The 15,166-nt window shown below is 44.6% G+C and overlaps 1 protein-coding gene across 7 annotated transcripts in view; it reads left to right on the top strand.

The window, feature by feature from the left end:
- Window positions 1-15,166, top strand: part of ACSL1 (acyl-CoA synthetase long chain family member 1) — a 122,754-nt gene that overhangs the window by 93,520 nt on the left and 14,068 nt on the right. For all 7 annotated transcript variants that reach the window (XM_036996583.2, XM_073219161.1, XM_073219159.1 and 4 more), the window contains exons 3-9: window positions 2,544-2,658; window positions 6,413-6,477; window positions 9,118-9,219; window positions 11,235-11,334; window positions 11,553-11,731; window positions 14,585-14,617; window positions 14,753-14,804. In XM_036996583.2, coding sequence (XP_036852478.2) covers window positions 2,544-2,658; window positions 6,413-6,477; window positions 9,118-9,219; window positions 11,235-11,334; window positions 11,553-11,731; window positions 14,585-14,617; window positions 14,753-14,804 — 646 coding nt within the window. The remainder of the gene's footprint in view (window positions 1-2,543; window positions 2,659-6,412; window positions 6,478-9,117; window positions 9,220-11,234; window positions 11,335-11,552; window positions 11,732-14,584; window positions 14,618-14,752; window positions 14,805-15,166) is intronic.

Genomic DNA, 15,166 nt, shown 5'->3' on the forward strand with positions numbered 1-15,166 from the left:
CCTCCCCTTCTGTTCTCTCCCAGCCCCTCCTCCCTCTCTGCCTTGTCTCTCTTCCTCTCTCTGCCCCCAACCCCATTCCCTCTCCTTAGATGGAGTGAACAATAGTAGCTTACCATGTAGTTGGCCCATTTTTGATGTGTAGATACCCATTTTTCTAGACTGAGATGAATGAGGATACAAATTACAAAGCTTGGGCCTTTCTATACCCAAGAAATCCTCAGGGATGTAGCTTGCTTTTGCATTTGGAGTGGAGCAACATGAACCTCACTCTCAAGTGCTCCTTCTTCTCCAATACAGGTTTCCCCTCACATCCAAAAGCAGAGCATTCCTGTGAAACCTTCTCTAAGGCAAAATGGCATAAAGTGAAGAGCACCTGCTTTTATGAAAGACCTACATTAGTACTTGTTTCCAAAGAAGGGGGACCTTCGGAAAGTGGGGGATGCCTGTGCTGGCAAGAGCTCTACTCCTGGGAACCAGTGACCTCCTGCCCTTACTGCCCCCAAGGGGACCTTGGGCTTTTACTTCCTAACTCAGCTCACATGGGGAGACTGACCTCATGGGGGACCTTACATGGGGGACCTTAGCTTGTGGAGGTATTGCAGAGTATTTATCTGACTGTAGAGTGTTTGAGTCACGATCTTGTATTTGTTTAAACTGAGAAAACTATAACCAGAATATATACAGAAAAAATAAAGGGCCTGTAATCCTCCCTGATTCACAGTCTTGTTGACTGATTCCCTGCACGTCTGATTGGGCACACTTCCTAACTTTTCTTAGGTTTTTTTTCTCCTTCCCATTTTCTGCCTTTCATTCTCCTGCCCCTTTGTCTTCCTGCCTTAGCCACAGTGCCCTGGGTCTTTGTGGTGGCTTCCTGGGCTGAAGAGGCTTCTGATGCTTACTATAAAGACACAGAATTACTTCTGAAATTTCATCCTGATATTTGTTGGAGAAAAGTAATAACCTACAGACTGTGTAATTAAGGCATGTTACAGGGTATCTGAGTAACAATCTACACATGCGTATTTTATAGAAAAGTGCTCACTTAACTAAAAATAGCCCTGGATGTGGACATATGATATCCTCACTTTATAGAAAAGAAAACCAACTCAGAGATGAACAATAATGCATGCTCGAAAGTGAAAAGATTCTGACAATTAGAATATAGGACTGGGTGATATTTACTCCAGAAAACTACTAGCAGTTTCAGATTGAGTTAAACATGTGTATGTGTATATATAAATGTATAAGCATAGAAAAAATTCTGGAGGGAACTCCTAAACTGATAATAGGGGTTAGTCATTTTTTTCCTTGCTACACTTACATAGTATTAAGTTTTCTTAGAGTATATAAACAATCATGGGGTGCCAGGGGGAGAGAACGTGGAGCAGGAGGAGTGGAGAATCCTAATTTAAAAAAACAAAATAGAAGAACAAGAAAAAGAATCCCTCAAAACCTGTCTGATGGTCGTTACCCATAGAGGATGTCCACGTTAGTTCTTCCTCTGGAATACATCCCGTTTCCCACCAGCTCTGCTGGCCTGGCTGTGCTGGGGGATCAGCTCTTGACCCCTTGTGAAAGGTCCTTGTGTGGTAGCAGGAGTCCTCACATCGTAGTCTCACTTCCCCAAGAGCGTTCCCTGACCAGTGCAAATGTGAAACCTCCTCTCTGAAATAAAAAAAAATAAAGTAAAATTGTAGGCTCTGACATCATAGTGGTGGAGATTTTCTTGGTCAGTTTCCAGAGAACGCTCGGCACTCCCAAAGCTCTCTGGCCGCCTTGCTGCGTCTCTGCAGCCCCAGAGGGCTGAGCAGCTCACAGGCTGAGAGCTGCCATTCCTTCAGGTGACTCCTGCTGCCAGTTAGGAGCCCTTGTACTTAGCAGGTGCACTTCCTGGCCAGCAAGTGGAGATGGCTGAGAAAAAGGTGCCCAGCAGTGCCAAACCTGCACGCCTGTATGTGCTGCGGGTCAAAGTAGGGAGGACGTCCTAATCCTCTCTGCACATCCGTACATTTTGTAGCTAAAGAATGTAATCATTAGATGCTGTGTGAGAAACTGATGTTGCTAACACGTGATGTTGTGCCTGGCAAGGAGATAAAACAGTGGAAATCATTTCAAAAAGAATATAGCTAACATTATGGAGGAAAAACTGAATGGTGCGGCATTTCCACAAGAGCTGAGGCAGCGTCGGTCTGTGCAGGGTTGAGAATCGGCGCAGTGAGGATGGCGGCAGTGATCCACTTCTTGTCCTGTTTTCTTTGACCTTGTCTGGCAGGACCTGTGCCTCTAGGTCTGAGAACCTCTTCTCTTTTCTCCTCGGTTGTTTCCTTTTCCCAAGGATCCTTTGACAGCCATGCAGTTTTAGCCTTGCTTCTCTGAAGCATGTACTTGATCCTGGGTGAATGACTTACTTTAGCAAAGCCTGCACCTCGGTACCAGGAGGTGCACAGAAGTTCCAGGCAGCCTGCAGGCCACAGTGGGCTTAAGTGTTAGGCTTTCTATTAGTAACACTGTCTTCTCACATGGTCATCTGTCTTTTTCCCTAGGGTGGTGATGGTGCTCGGAGATCCCCGCTCCTCGACAGTGATGAGCCCTTGGTGTACTTCTACGATGATGTCAAAACCCTATACGAAGTTTTCCAGAGGGGCATACAGGTGTCGAGTAAGTGTTTACTGAATTTGTATGACTAAGGCTTGGTGACACTCACTCAGAGAGAGCAGCCTTTCTTCAGAAAGGCATGTGTGCCCTCACCTGTGTCCTCCCCAGCATCGTTTGGGTGTCCCTGTTCCCTCTGTGTCTTCTCTGGAGTGAGCCCCAAAGCGCACTTGTCCGCCTGCAGGTTCCTGTGGCAAAGCGGGTTCCTTGGTCACATATGTTCTCAGCAAGTCCTATATTTATGGAGAGTCGCATTAGCTCACTACAGGCTCTGACATTTCCTTCAGTCAAGAGACCTGTTCAGTTGGGCCCGATCTAACATTTTTCAAACTGGCTTGCCCATGAGACTCATGCTGTGAGAAATAAACTCTGATGTTCCAAGGAAGCTGGATCCCTTGCGACACATTGGGAACGTGGCCTCAGATCTGCCCTTAGTGCCTAACAGCGCCGTGAGACGCCCTGCAGCCCCAGCGCCCACCTTCCCGGCCTCCTCCCTTCCAGTCTCTGCGTGGGAGCCCTCCAGTCACGCGGACCTCCCTGCACGCTGGGCCCCCTCTCTCATAACCCAAGGCCATCGAGCATTTTCCCCCTCCTGACCATAAAGCCTCTTCTTTCCTACGCCCAGCCCAGGGTACTTATATATTCTTACCAAGCTTGCAAAACCTGTATTGCATTTCACATTTTCATCCCCAACCTCAGTGTGAGGACCCCCCTTTCCCAGCATCTTGTACCTATTTCTGCAATAGTCCCTTCAGGGCACAGCAGCCTCTCCCTGGCCTTCAGTCCCACCAGGAGCTGCTGCTCTTTCAACAGGGCGGCTGTCTCTTCTCTCAGAATGGGCACAGAGCATGGGCACACAGTCGGCACTCCATTAATGTATCCTCGACAAAGGGGAGCCCACCCTCCGCTTTTGCCACCCTGTTGTTTTAGCCTCTTTATTTTGGCTTGTTCCAGGCTCCTCTCTAGAAATAGTCTTTGGGATCCATGGTTTGTTTTTAAATCTGTTGGTGGGTAGCCTTTATTTTTGCCACTGCTAGCTAGACTGTAATTTCCTTATGGCCAGGGATGTGCTGTTGCTGTCTCTGTCCCCAGTATGTTGTACAGAATGGTGCTCAGATAGTGCCTGTGTTTTTCACTTGATACTGGTAAAGTGGGCTGCTCAGTTCAGTGTGTTTGCCCAGTATTCCTATAGCAGGTTCATTCAGCGCCACTATAAAGGGAACGCAAACTTACTTTTATATTACTTAATTTGCAAACATTCAAAGTTAGTGCTAGGGTCAGGCTTTGTCTGTGATAGTAGATATCCATAGGGTAGAGCAGCCTAACATAAGGCCACATGGGAAAAAATGTATATATATATATATTCCTGGTTACCAGTGCCATAAAGCATGTGTATGTATAAATATATCTGCATTTTTTCCATTTTAGCCAAGGCTGGGATTCATCTAGGAGTGTGGCAACTTACATTATACTTCTGACTCACCTGATCTTAAGACAAATCATGTGACTTTTTCTGGGTCACCTCTACTTGGAAAGCTGAAGGCCTCACATGAGTGGACCTTTCAGAGAAGTTGAAGAGAAATAAACTCAGTCTTCATAACCTATGCTGATTGAAGGGGGCTGCTCTGCAGATTACTTTTTCTTTTGTTTCCAGAGGAGCTTTTTATTCTAAGCTATTATTTTCCTAAGCTACCACAAGATTAAACTTTCCAAGTGAGCAATACCAGCATCTGGATAATGTAGTTTGGAGTTCGTTGAATGACAGGAGAAGCCAACCTAAAGATTTTAATCCTAGTACTTCAAAACTGTGCTGAGGAGGCCACTTTATCAAGACTGAGTCCCCTCTCTGGGAGGGTTCCCACCCCAGCTGCACTTTAGTGTTGCTTGGGGAGCTTTTATAAAACACTAAGGCCCCTCCCCATACAGCCACTTACAACAGACGTTTGGCTAGTTGCGTCTGGAAAGTATGTTTGGTTAAATTCCCTAGGTGAGCCTGGGAGTCGGCCCCGCTACTCTAGAGTCAGAGTTTGCACGCTTTTCTGTGAAGGGCCAGAAAGTAAATATGTTAGGCTTCTGGGGCATACGGTCTCTGCAGTCTTAGATAATATGTAAATGAGGGAGGGAGGCACCCTGCAGTAAAAGCGTGTTTACAAAAACAGGTGGCAGGCCTGATCTGGCCCCTGCCTCTAAGTTGCCAATTCCTGTTCCTGAAGAATAAAATAACCTTTTTTCATGTGGCGCATCTATTTTCTTTCCATCCGAAAACAACCCCTGATGGAACTTGTCATGGTCAGCCTGGTCCCCCTCGCGGTCCCTGTGCGGCGCGGAGGGTCCAATGGTGAGACCTTGAGTGCGCCTTTCAGCACCATCAGGACTGCTGCTGTCAGGTGCAGGAGTCGGGCCAGCCTGGCTGCTCCCCTCCCTGTGACAGCGGCCCTGAAGCCCTGAACCCAGAGGCTAGGGCATGGCTCTGACAGGCCCGGGCTGGCCGGGGCCCGCACGTTGTGCCATTCCTCTGCCTCCCTGCAGGTCCCCAAACCAAATCAGAACACCTCGGCCCACACTCAGACCCAGGATGGTGAGGTCAGACGTGTGATAGTCTCCCAATGGAAATGCACATTCCCCATTCAAATGAGAGACGACAGAAATCCAACCTCAGATGCCCCTCTAAAAAGGAGCTGTGCAGACCCAGCCTCGCCCAGAGCTGGCGGTAGAGCCAATTTCTGGTTAGGTAACATTCTTGTATGTGGCCGGCTCTGATTGCCTAAATGTGGCAGCTTTTAGTCTTATAGGGAGACACAGCTTTCCTCTTCAACAACTACAAGCTGAGCATAAGGTTAGCTTGGGATTCATTTGTAGAAACGGGTTAATTCCAAATATAAATGATTTGGAGTTATATTTATTACTGCCTTTAGGGTGAATGTAACTCTTGGGGGAAAATCCTGGGGCAAAATACCTCTGAAACCAAAATCAGTCAAAGGTAGAAATAAAGTGGGAGAAACCCATTTATTGCTTACAAGCAGTCCACTTCTGCTCACCCGTGTCTCTCAGGATCCAGCTGCAAAAAGGGACCCCACCCAACCCCTTGGTCCAGCTGTGCCACCCCCACCATGTAATCACCTATGATATGGAGATGCACTCAGGCCTGGCGGGAGATTCTGGAAATGCTGCAATTTTACCCACAGTGAATAATTAGTATGGGTCTTTCTGTTTATTTGGTATCTAAATTGGAATCTGGATGCATCCTGATGTTTCTTAACTTTTGTTCTCACAAATGCCCTCTAATTTTCTCTCATTTTACATCTTTTCTTCATTTTTGTTTCTCTGCAATAAGACCTCACCTATGAGGTGATTCTCGATACTTTTGGTCATCAGAATTTGAGTACTTAATATTTTCCTTTTCACATTCTGAGATGGAATACTTTAAACTTCATTAGAAATTTTGAGGGATACTTGTGAAAATCTACAGCAAGATCCCTTTACCACTCAAGCTACTGACTTCTTTTTAAACCAGCAGCGTGTTGCAGAATTATTCACAAATTGAATGTCCTTAGAAATTGTATTTGCCTTAAATCTCCTCTCATTGTCATTGTCAAAAATCAGACCAGAACCCAGGGAGGAAGCGTTTTCCATCTGAATTCATTATTTCTGATCTGAGAGCCACTAGAGTCCACCTGATACTTTGTAGAATCGAGGGGATACAAATGAGAGCATTTATACATGTTAAGCCAATCTTTTGTTTTGTTTTTTCTTTTTTTAGATAATGGCCCGTGTTTAGGCTCTCGGAAGCCAGATCAACCCTATGAATGGCTTTCATACCAACAGGTGAGTTTTCCGCCTCCGTGGACTCCTCATGCAAGCTGGAGGCTTAAATACGTCCCTTCTCGGAACTGTAGGAGATTTGGGCTGGAAGGTTCTAGAGGGTGTGTGCCAGACCCACCCAGAGCTTGGGGGTAAGCATGCAGCCTCCGAAGGGAGAAGGCTTAGCCAAAGATTTGGCAAACACTAGCTGGTGGTTCAAAGCACTTTATTTTAGAACTGATGTGGATGCATTGTGGAGTAGAGTACCATTTTTAAGATAAAATTGTAGAAATGTGATTGAAGCAGGTGACTGTCCTCCCAGTTCCCATAGGGGGACAAGATTACTCCTCTCTGCCTTGGGGAGTATTAGAAAATTTAGAAGTCCCAATATAGAGTAACCCTCTCATTTTATAGATGAGGAAAACACATTCCAGGAAGGGATGGGAGCCACCCAGCGGCGCAGCTGGTTAGTGGCAGAAACAGGACCACAGGTGAGCTCCGTGCCTTCTGGTGTCGGGCTCTGCAGTGCATCACACTGATGCTGAGCAGCTTGGGACTGGGGCGGCGTTTAACCCCAAGGCAGCCATAGAGAGCTCACAGATGTTCAAAGGTGACACCTGTGTCACTGGGTAAGCACATAGTGTGCTGAGATCTGGGTATATTGACTGTTGGCACCCCAACTGATCCATGGCTGCCACTGTTTAAATAGTTCGTGAGTGGCAGGTGAGCAGGAAGACATAGCTTTTAATTCCTGTCATGATTCTAACAATCTAGATGCCCCTTCTTCTCCCTCATCCAAGTGGCCCCCGAGGACACGCAGGGGCAGCTAAAGTGTCTGCTTAGCTGCTGGCTGTTTCCTGCACAGCCGCTGGGGAAAAGGCTCTCGGTGCCGGGGGCAGGTAACCCCATGATCCTCGTGAATGCAAATGTGCATCCTTCTCCCCTGGTTTGTGTGAAAGCTGCGTCCAGTGTGTTCCAGGGTGTGTGTGTGAGGGGTTGTCATCAGGAGCCACAAAGAAGGAGTGATGAGCTGTCACTCAAGTGACCAGAGAGATTCCCTGTTTTCATTTTGTCTCACCAGAACTACACAAGTTTCCCATCCAAATAGTGGTTTTTAGGATTCCCCAATTTCAAAAATGATGTAAAAGTACAGTCCTTCAGTGCTTTCTGGATTACTTCCAACATGTTACTTACGGGAATATATTGCTCTACGTCTTCTGGTTTGCGTGGGCCAGAAGGGAGAAGACAAGTCCATCACAGATCAGATGTTTCAAGGCAGATAGGGAACCACTGGGGTTTCTGAAGGTGGTAATCTATGTGTTGTCTCTTCCTGTGGGGCTGGGAAAAATATAAAGCCAGACTTAACTGAAGCCAACTTTGCGTTTACACATTTAAATCATTTTTTTTCACTAGCTCAGTGGTTCTGACCTTTGGGGGGCTAGAAATCCCTGTGAGGTTTTCTGAAGAAAGGTGGGGCCCCCTTCGTAGAGGTGCAAATGCAGGTTTGTATTTTCCAGTAAGCTCTGCGAATCATTGCCGGCATTTCACACAGTCCCCTCCGGGGACCGCAGGCAGGAGTTGTGAAACAGGCCAGGGCGAGGGGAAACAATTGGCGTCGGGATGCTCTTGCTGTCACCTCCCCCTTGCCAGCTCTCATTCCCGTTAGCGGAGTGAAGGATGGCACCATGCGCCAGAGCCAGCAGGGCTCTGGGGCAGGAAGAGGGGTGGCTTCACTTCCTTCGGGCGTGGGCGTGCATGAAAAGTGCTCTCCAAAATTCACCACCTGAGAATAAAGAAAGAAAGAAATCCAAACTTTAAGATTTATAATTTTTCATAAATTTGGGATAGGTATGGAAAAAGGAATGGACACACATATATAAGTCCTGCCTAATTTTTTTGAATCTACCTATTTTTACCTAGTTGAAATAATAGTATTCATTTTCATATTTCTTTATTTTACTTAAAGTTGTTAAAAATAGTCTAAGTTTGATGTGGCTTTTGTAGTTGTCATATTTACCAGCTATATAGCATTTTCTCAAGAGATTTACCATCATGTATGTAAGCATCCAGCCATTGGTCTTTTTCCCCTAGGGTTTTGTGACTTCAGATAATTTTGAAATACATATCTTCGTATATAAAGTGTTCTGAGCCTCCTTTCAAGAATGAATTATTACCCAAATATAAGTGCTCGAGAATGGAATTGTAGAGCCTAATGATGAAAGCTTGTTCTAATTTTTTCAAAGGTCTCCCCCAAACTTGCTGTTTCCTGTGTTGATACCACATGGCAAGTTTTGGCTACCGGGCTGCTCTTTATACATACACAGAACTGAGTTGTCTATGTCCTGGTGCTCCTTTTATCATGGTGTGAAGCTAAGTATAAAATAGAAATGTGCAAGCACCCCGGCACACCGCCATCTGGGAACTGTGGCTGCTGGGATGAGGCTGATCTGCAGAAGTGACCGTACGATCGCTTCTCTTAGTAGTTCCGGTGAATTAGACCTCGCATGACGAAAACGGAGAGCGAAGGGCAGACCTGCTCGCTCTGCTCTCCTGCGCTGTGCGGCGCTGTGTGCGCCTGGCCTCCTACCTTGGTTGTCACCCGGTGGGCTTTGCTTCTTGAGTTGGGCCTGACTTTGCTCCTGATTTTCTTTCTCCCCATTTTAGGTTGCGGAAATGGCAGAGTGTCTGGGCTCAGCTCTGATCCAGAAGGGCTTCAAGGCCGCCCCCGACCAGTTCATCGGCATCTTTGCCCAGAACAGACCTGAGGTATTCACACTAAGCACCCACTGTATGTACCTGGTTTTGAGAGCTCAGATGTAAGAGCCAGTTGGAGGTCACACACCTGCCAGACTTTGTGGTCCAATTTCAACTGAGAATATGGCTCTGTGTGAAAGTTACACATAGAAAAACCCAAACCAGGGCCTCCTTAGTCTTTAGGTAGAAAAAAAGTCACTTTTTTGTGATAATTGGTTTTTGTTTTTTTAAAGCTAGGTCCCCAAATAAAACTGACAAAGTTATTAGAACAACTAATAAAGAAGCCTTCTCACTTTAAGGCTTACCTCAGTGATTAGAAAAATAGCATTAAAAAATTACAGAGAGACTTGCATACATTTTTGGCAGTAGCAGACTCTCATCTTTTCTTTGTGAAAGGTATGAACTTTCTCTCTGATCAGATGATTCAAAATACCATGGGCGATGGGGCAGGTGCCTCACGTGGGCCAGCCTCAGTTTAGACATTCGGTCTGTTTGGCTGGCTAGGCCTGTGCATCGTGCCTCTGTAGACCATTGTATTTCAGTGCACTTCAGTGGGAAGTTCTTTTGGAGCTATTGCTTACAGTGTTAGTAAAAAATCAGTGGCATAGCTGGCTTGGAAAAATTCAAGCAGTGGGCTTGAAGAAATTGAATTGATTCTTGTATCTGAAAGACATGTTGGCTCAATCCCCATGCTACAGACTATTTTACAAATGAGAGTGGTTTCTTAGAGTTTGTGTACTGCTCAGGAAAAAAGCATTTTCTACAGCTGGACTGTGATAGGCTCATGGGATTTAGTTTCTTTCATTTCAAGTGAAACTCATTCAAATGAACACATCTACGATTTTTGCTTTAGTAGCATTTTATAATGAATCTGTAACTAGGACACATATTCCTTACTTCTCACAAAGTAGGCTCCTTCCCATATTTATCAGTTAGTTGAGCACCTACTATATGCCAGGCACTGCAAGGCCCCATAAGGAAGATAGGTCCCTAAGCTGATGATTCCTCTGTAATGTGACAAGTGTGGATGCAGGACAAACAGATTATGGAAGCTCAGTCAAGGAGGACTTCCTGGAGGTGCCATCTAAGTGGAGTCTTGGAGGATATGAGGGTGGAGAAGCCAGATGAATGTCAGCAACAACCACATAACGTTTGCATCAAGCAGCATGTTTGTACTGGGGATGCCTGGAGTGGCAGGATAAGGGGAGGGAAGCAAGGGTCACATGTGCCACATGCAACCTGCTGAGGAGCTTGGACCTGACCTCTGTGGTGGTAGCTTGAAATTGGTTTCAGGGAGAGAAAAAAGGAGAAAAAACAGTTCCAGTCCAAGCGAGTGTGAGTGGGTTGTGCTCACTTTCCACATGTCTGTGTTGTTTGTTATCTGTGCCCTGTGCTCTGTGCCCAATCTCTGTGGAAGATACAAGAACTGCAGCCAGAGACTATGGGTACCAGTGATGATATACAAAAGAGTGATCTTGCTGCTCTGCCCTGTGGGCAGATCAGTTGCTGTCTGGCTGACGAGTTTAGAGGCCAGATGGCCCATCACTGTGTCACTTCTTTCCTTCATCACTTTTCTGGGAGGTTTTGCCAGAATCATCTTCCTGTTAGACCAGCGTGTTTCTCCTCCCATTCCCAGGCCCCAGAGGCACAGTGTTGCTGAGAGACCCTCAGTGTTGGTGCATTCCCAGGGAGGGGAGCCAGGCTTCTCGGCAGCCACGGGCTTGCTGCCGGTCCTGCAGCCTCGCCGTCCCCCACGTCCCTGCTGGAACCTCCACGCCAGCTGAATTGCCCACTCACCTCCCTCTGCTGTGATCAAGCCGTCCTGCTCTAGCACTTGCCTTCTGAGTAGTGGCCAGTGTTTTGTTCTCACCATGAATCCCACAGTGCCCGACACATAGTAGTAGATATGCACATGTTGTTTTTGTACACCCAGTAGTTCACTTTGAACCTCTCTGGGGTCTTGCTCTGCTGGGAGTGCTCCCATGTGACATCTTGCTTTCTCTCCCCAACCTTTACTGTCTGTTTAGTGGGTGATCATCGAACAGGGATGCTTTGCTTATTCAATGGTGATCGTTCCCCTCTATGACACTCTTGGAACCGAGGCCATCACCTACATAGTCAACAAAGGTACGTCTGCGGACTCTGGTTGGATGTTGGCCTAGTTAATGGTTAGACTGGGTGACTTTGCATTTGGTTATATTTGACTTGATAGGGATCTTATGTTTAAATGTTACATCTGCCTTCCTAGTCAAAGAATGTGGTACCTAAATGACCTGATGTCAGATATTATACAGTCCAGCCTTTAATATCCTAGAGCTTATTCTTCACTGTCTCTTCATTTCCAGCTGAACTCTCTCTGGTGTTTGTTGACAAGCCTGAGAAGGCCAACCTCTTATTAGACGGTGTAGAAAATAAGTTAACAACATGCCTTAAAATCATAGTTCTCATGGACTCCTATGGCATTGATCTGTTGGAACGAGGCAAAAAGTGTGGGGTGGAGATTATCAGCATGAAGGCTCTGGAGGTGAGTCACTGCCCTGCTTGCTTCTCAAAGGGTTTCCCTGAGGTCATTTTGGCTCAGAGGTATTCAGTGTAACCATGCAGTCCCAACTCGGGTTGGCTGTCTCAGCAACCCATAAAAGACACAGAGCAGAAATTCCCATCTCATTACTGGAAAGAAGAACCCTACATGCATGCCCCAGTGTTAATCTGTCACGTGTTAGAGAAAGTACACTCTCATAAAGCCAGCCGCAAGCTCACATATTTATTCGAGAGCGCTGACCAGGCACGCCAGTAAATGTCAGACATGAGAGGTTCATATGCAGGTAGAGATTTAAGTTTGTACACCCTCTTTAGGCTTGAATGCCTTTTACTTACAGATTTGTCCCTAAGATGGAACCAGAGGTAGAAATCTTCCTCATTATCCTTTTTGCCAAGTTGCTTTTGTAGAGCCCTGGTGAATTTCCAGCACAGATGTTTGATTTGGTTTATTTTCATATTAAATTTCTTAAGATTCACATTAATCAAAATTTTGAAGGTAACCATTGTAGGAAAATGAGTGTGGCCCAGCTTTAAGTTGGTAGTTTGGCATCAGATCATGTCAGAAGCTGATTTCCCCAGTTGGATGTGGATTAGAGTTCAATCCAAAGAAGCTGGCTAGAAGGAGGATCTTGTTATGTGCACATCATAGGAAGTAATAGACCAAACAGAGTAAGTCCTTCCCTTTCTGACAATGTTATAAATATTTTCCTGGAACTGTTATAAATAGGGCTTGTGTTTTTATTTATAGTTCTCCTACAAATAAGGATGTAACCTTTCCTGGGGAACTTAGTAGTCAGAGGGAGACTGATTTGTTCCCACATAGCCTTCTGCTTTCTGCCCTGCCTACTCACACACACACGTAGCATAGGACAGAGTCCACAGAGTGGGTGTGCTGAATTGTTAAATTGGGGCTTAGCTAGCTTTGACCTAGCATTTCCCCACTTCTGTTTTTTTACTTGTACTCCCCTTTCACAGTAATGTAATCTTTACCCCCCACCCTCCTCCCCACTGCCCCCACAGGAATGTGTCTTTACCAACTGCTACGTGAAGATTAAAATTTTAAATTTAATTAAAATACTGAGTTAGTGAAGATTATAGTACAAAGTGTATATTAAAGTCTTTGTAAAAGACATTGTTTTGCACTTACCTATGTAAATATGTGTAATAGTTGGTTTTTGAAAACTTTCTAAGCCCAAGGTTATGTTCGTAAGAAATGCATTTAAAATTACTTTTGTGGTTGATCTTATGATCAAGTTTATATTAATGTATATTTTTATAGGATCAAAAACAGAATGTTAGTATTTAAGAGATGTGCATTTTTGTTTTGTTACAAAAACTTTCAAACATACAATCAAGTTTAAAGAATTATTTCAGTAGACCCCCATATACCTGCTGCATTAACATTTAACATTTTAATGTATTTATTAATAATATACTTAACATTTTAATATATTTGCTTTATCACATATTAATCCATCACTTTATTCCTTGATTCATTAATTCTTTTTATGTAGGTTACATTAGGAGATTGCAAATTTTATCACCCCTACATAGTTCAGCATACTATTCATTACCTAGAATTTACTTTTTCTTCAGCTTATTGTTGTCTTTTTCCTTTTTTGGCATTTGGAGCCTAAGATGGCAACTTATTTATTTTTCAGGTTGCTGTGCTTCTTTCTAAATGATGACCTAAGACAAATTTTAGGCTATCAAACTTCTTGGCTAATAGTGCACTAATTTGGATAATGTTTTCTCCCAATAAATTAAAAGCCAAATTGCATATAACTATTGCTTTATTTTATTAGCATCAATTTTTGAAGAAATGAGATCTTTTGAACAAATTAGTAGAAATTTGGATTTGATAAAGAATTTTTTGGAAAAAAAGTTGGTGCAGTTATCATGGTTTTAGGTCATAGATGATTCTATTTGGATGTCAGTGTTCCTGTTTTTGATCACTGGTCTGTTATATTTTTAATTTGAAATGTGATTAAGATGAATAACTATTTAAAAACAAAAGCTGGACAGAAACTGAGCCCTGAGCACACCCATCTAATTTCCATTTAATTCTAGGTGTGCTCATCCCATATGCTGACTCAAGCTATTCAGTTTTAATAGGAAAAGAATATAAGTAGTTCATTAAAAAAAGGAATAGGTAATTAAAGTGGTCACCTAGACTACCGTCATGTAGTAAACTGAACACCAGAATGAGCCCCCCTAGTAACTGGGAAATGATGCACCCTCAGAAATGAATCTGTTACTCCTCATGTCCTGATGTGACCAGAAAAGCCCCACGATCCTTCCTCTGCCCCCTTTCTCCCTGTGTGGGGTATTGTCATGTGAGCCTCTCCTAAATAGGCAGCATTTGACTCTGAGAGAGACTGATTTTTCTCTGCAGATAGAACATGTCAGTTCTGGAGAACTGGGTGACCACATAGCCGTGCTCAGATCTGGGGAGGGTGCAGAGCATCTGAGTTCTTTGGTTACAGCAGCTGGGCTTTGTTAAAGGCGGTAACAGCAAGTGGGGGTGGGGGCCAGAAATACACTGTGAAAGACTTTGATTCCTTTTGAGTAAATACTGTTTCAAAGGCCTGTCTTAATGCCATTTATGTAGGTTTATAGAAGAGAGAGGAGAACTGGAGATGGCTTCTCGGAGCATGGATATGCACTTCAGGGCAGGTTCATGAAAATTGCCATTTATTTCATTTGACATTTGTGTTGTCTCTGAGCCAGCTATGAGTGAATCCTTAGTAAAGTCAGCTTGAGGTGACTTAATGTGACCTTATTCTTTACACTTAGAGAATGTTTCTATTTACGATATTTTTTTCTCTTAATTAAGGACCTGGGAAGAGCCAATAGACGGAAGCCCAAGGTAAGGACACTACATCCGGCCCGCCGGCCCCATCCGGGAGACAGGGTGGTCTGGGGGATATGTTCTGGCTTTTGGTTTTCTTTTTTCTTCTGATTCATACCACCCCTCCCCTTTCTTTAATTAACTGGGCGGTAGCCTCCAGCACCTGAAGATCTCGCAGTCGTTTGCTTCACCAGTGGAACTACAGGTACGTTTTGAAAGGGAATTGCTTCTAAGGGGTGCCTGGCAGTGTACACTCCCTGCCCCTTTTAGAATGACTCACCTAGACTTCAGATGGATTGATAGCAGAAGAGGCGGCAGTGGCTCAAGTGCCGTTTTCTTCTTGCTCTGTAAGACGCTCTCAGAATCTGAGGGCGACATTTATTTCCTCCAGCATTTCTTACAGGCAACAGTGGACTCACCCATCTTCCTGGGACAGACAATATCAGTAGTTCCCAGAAATAAAATTCCTGGGTTTTCTTCTCTACAGAAGAAACATACCGTCTAAAACTTGCCCCTATTAACAGATTAAGATAGTAAATTTCCTTCAGAGGATTGCAGATTGCTCGG

The sequence above is a fragment of the Manis javanica genome, chromosome 12 (genome assembly GCF_040802235.1).
Source record: "Manis javanica isolate MJ-LG chromosome 12, MJ_LKY, whole genome shotgun sequence".
In the NCBI taxonomy this organism is placed as follows: Eukaryota; Metazoa; Chordata; class Mammalia; order Pholidota; family Manidae; genus Manis; species Manis javanica.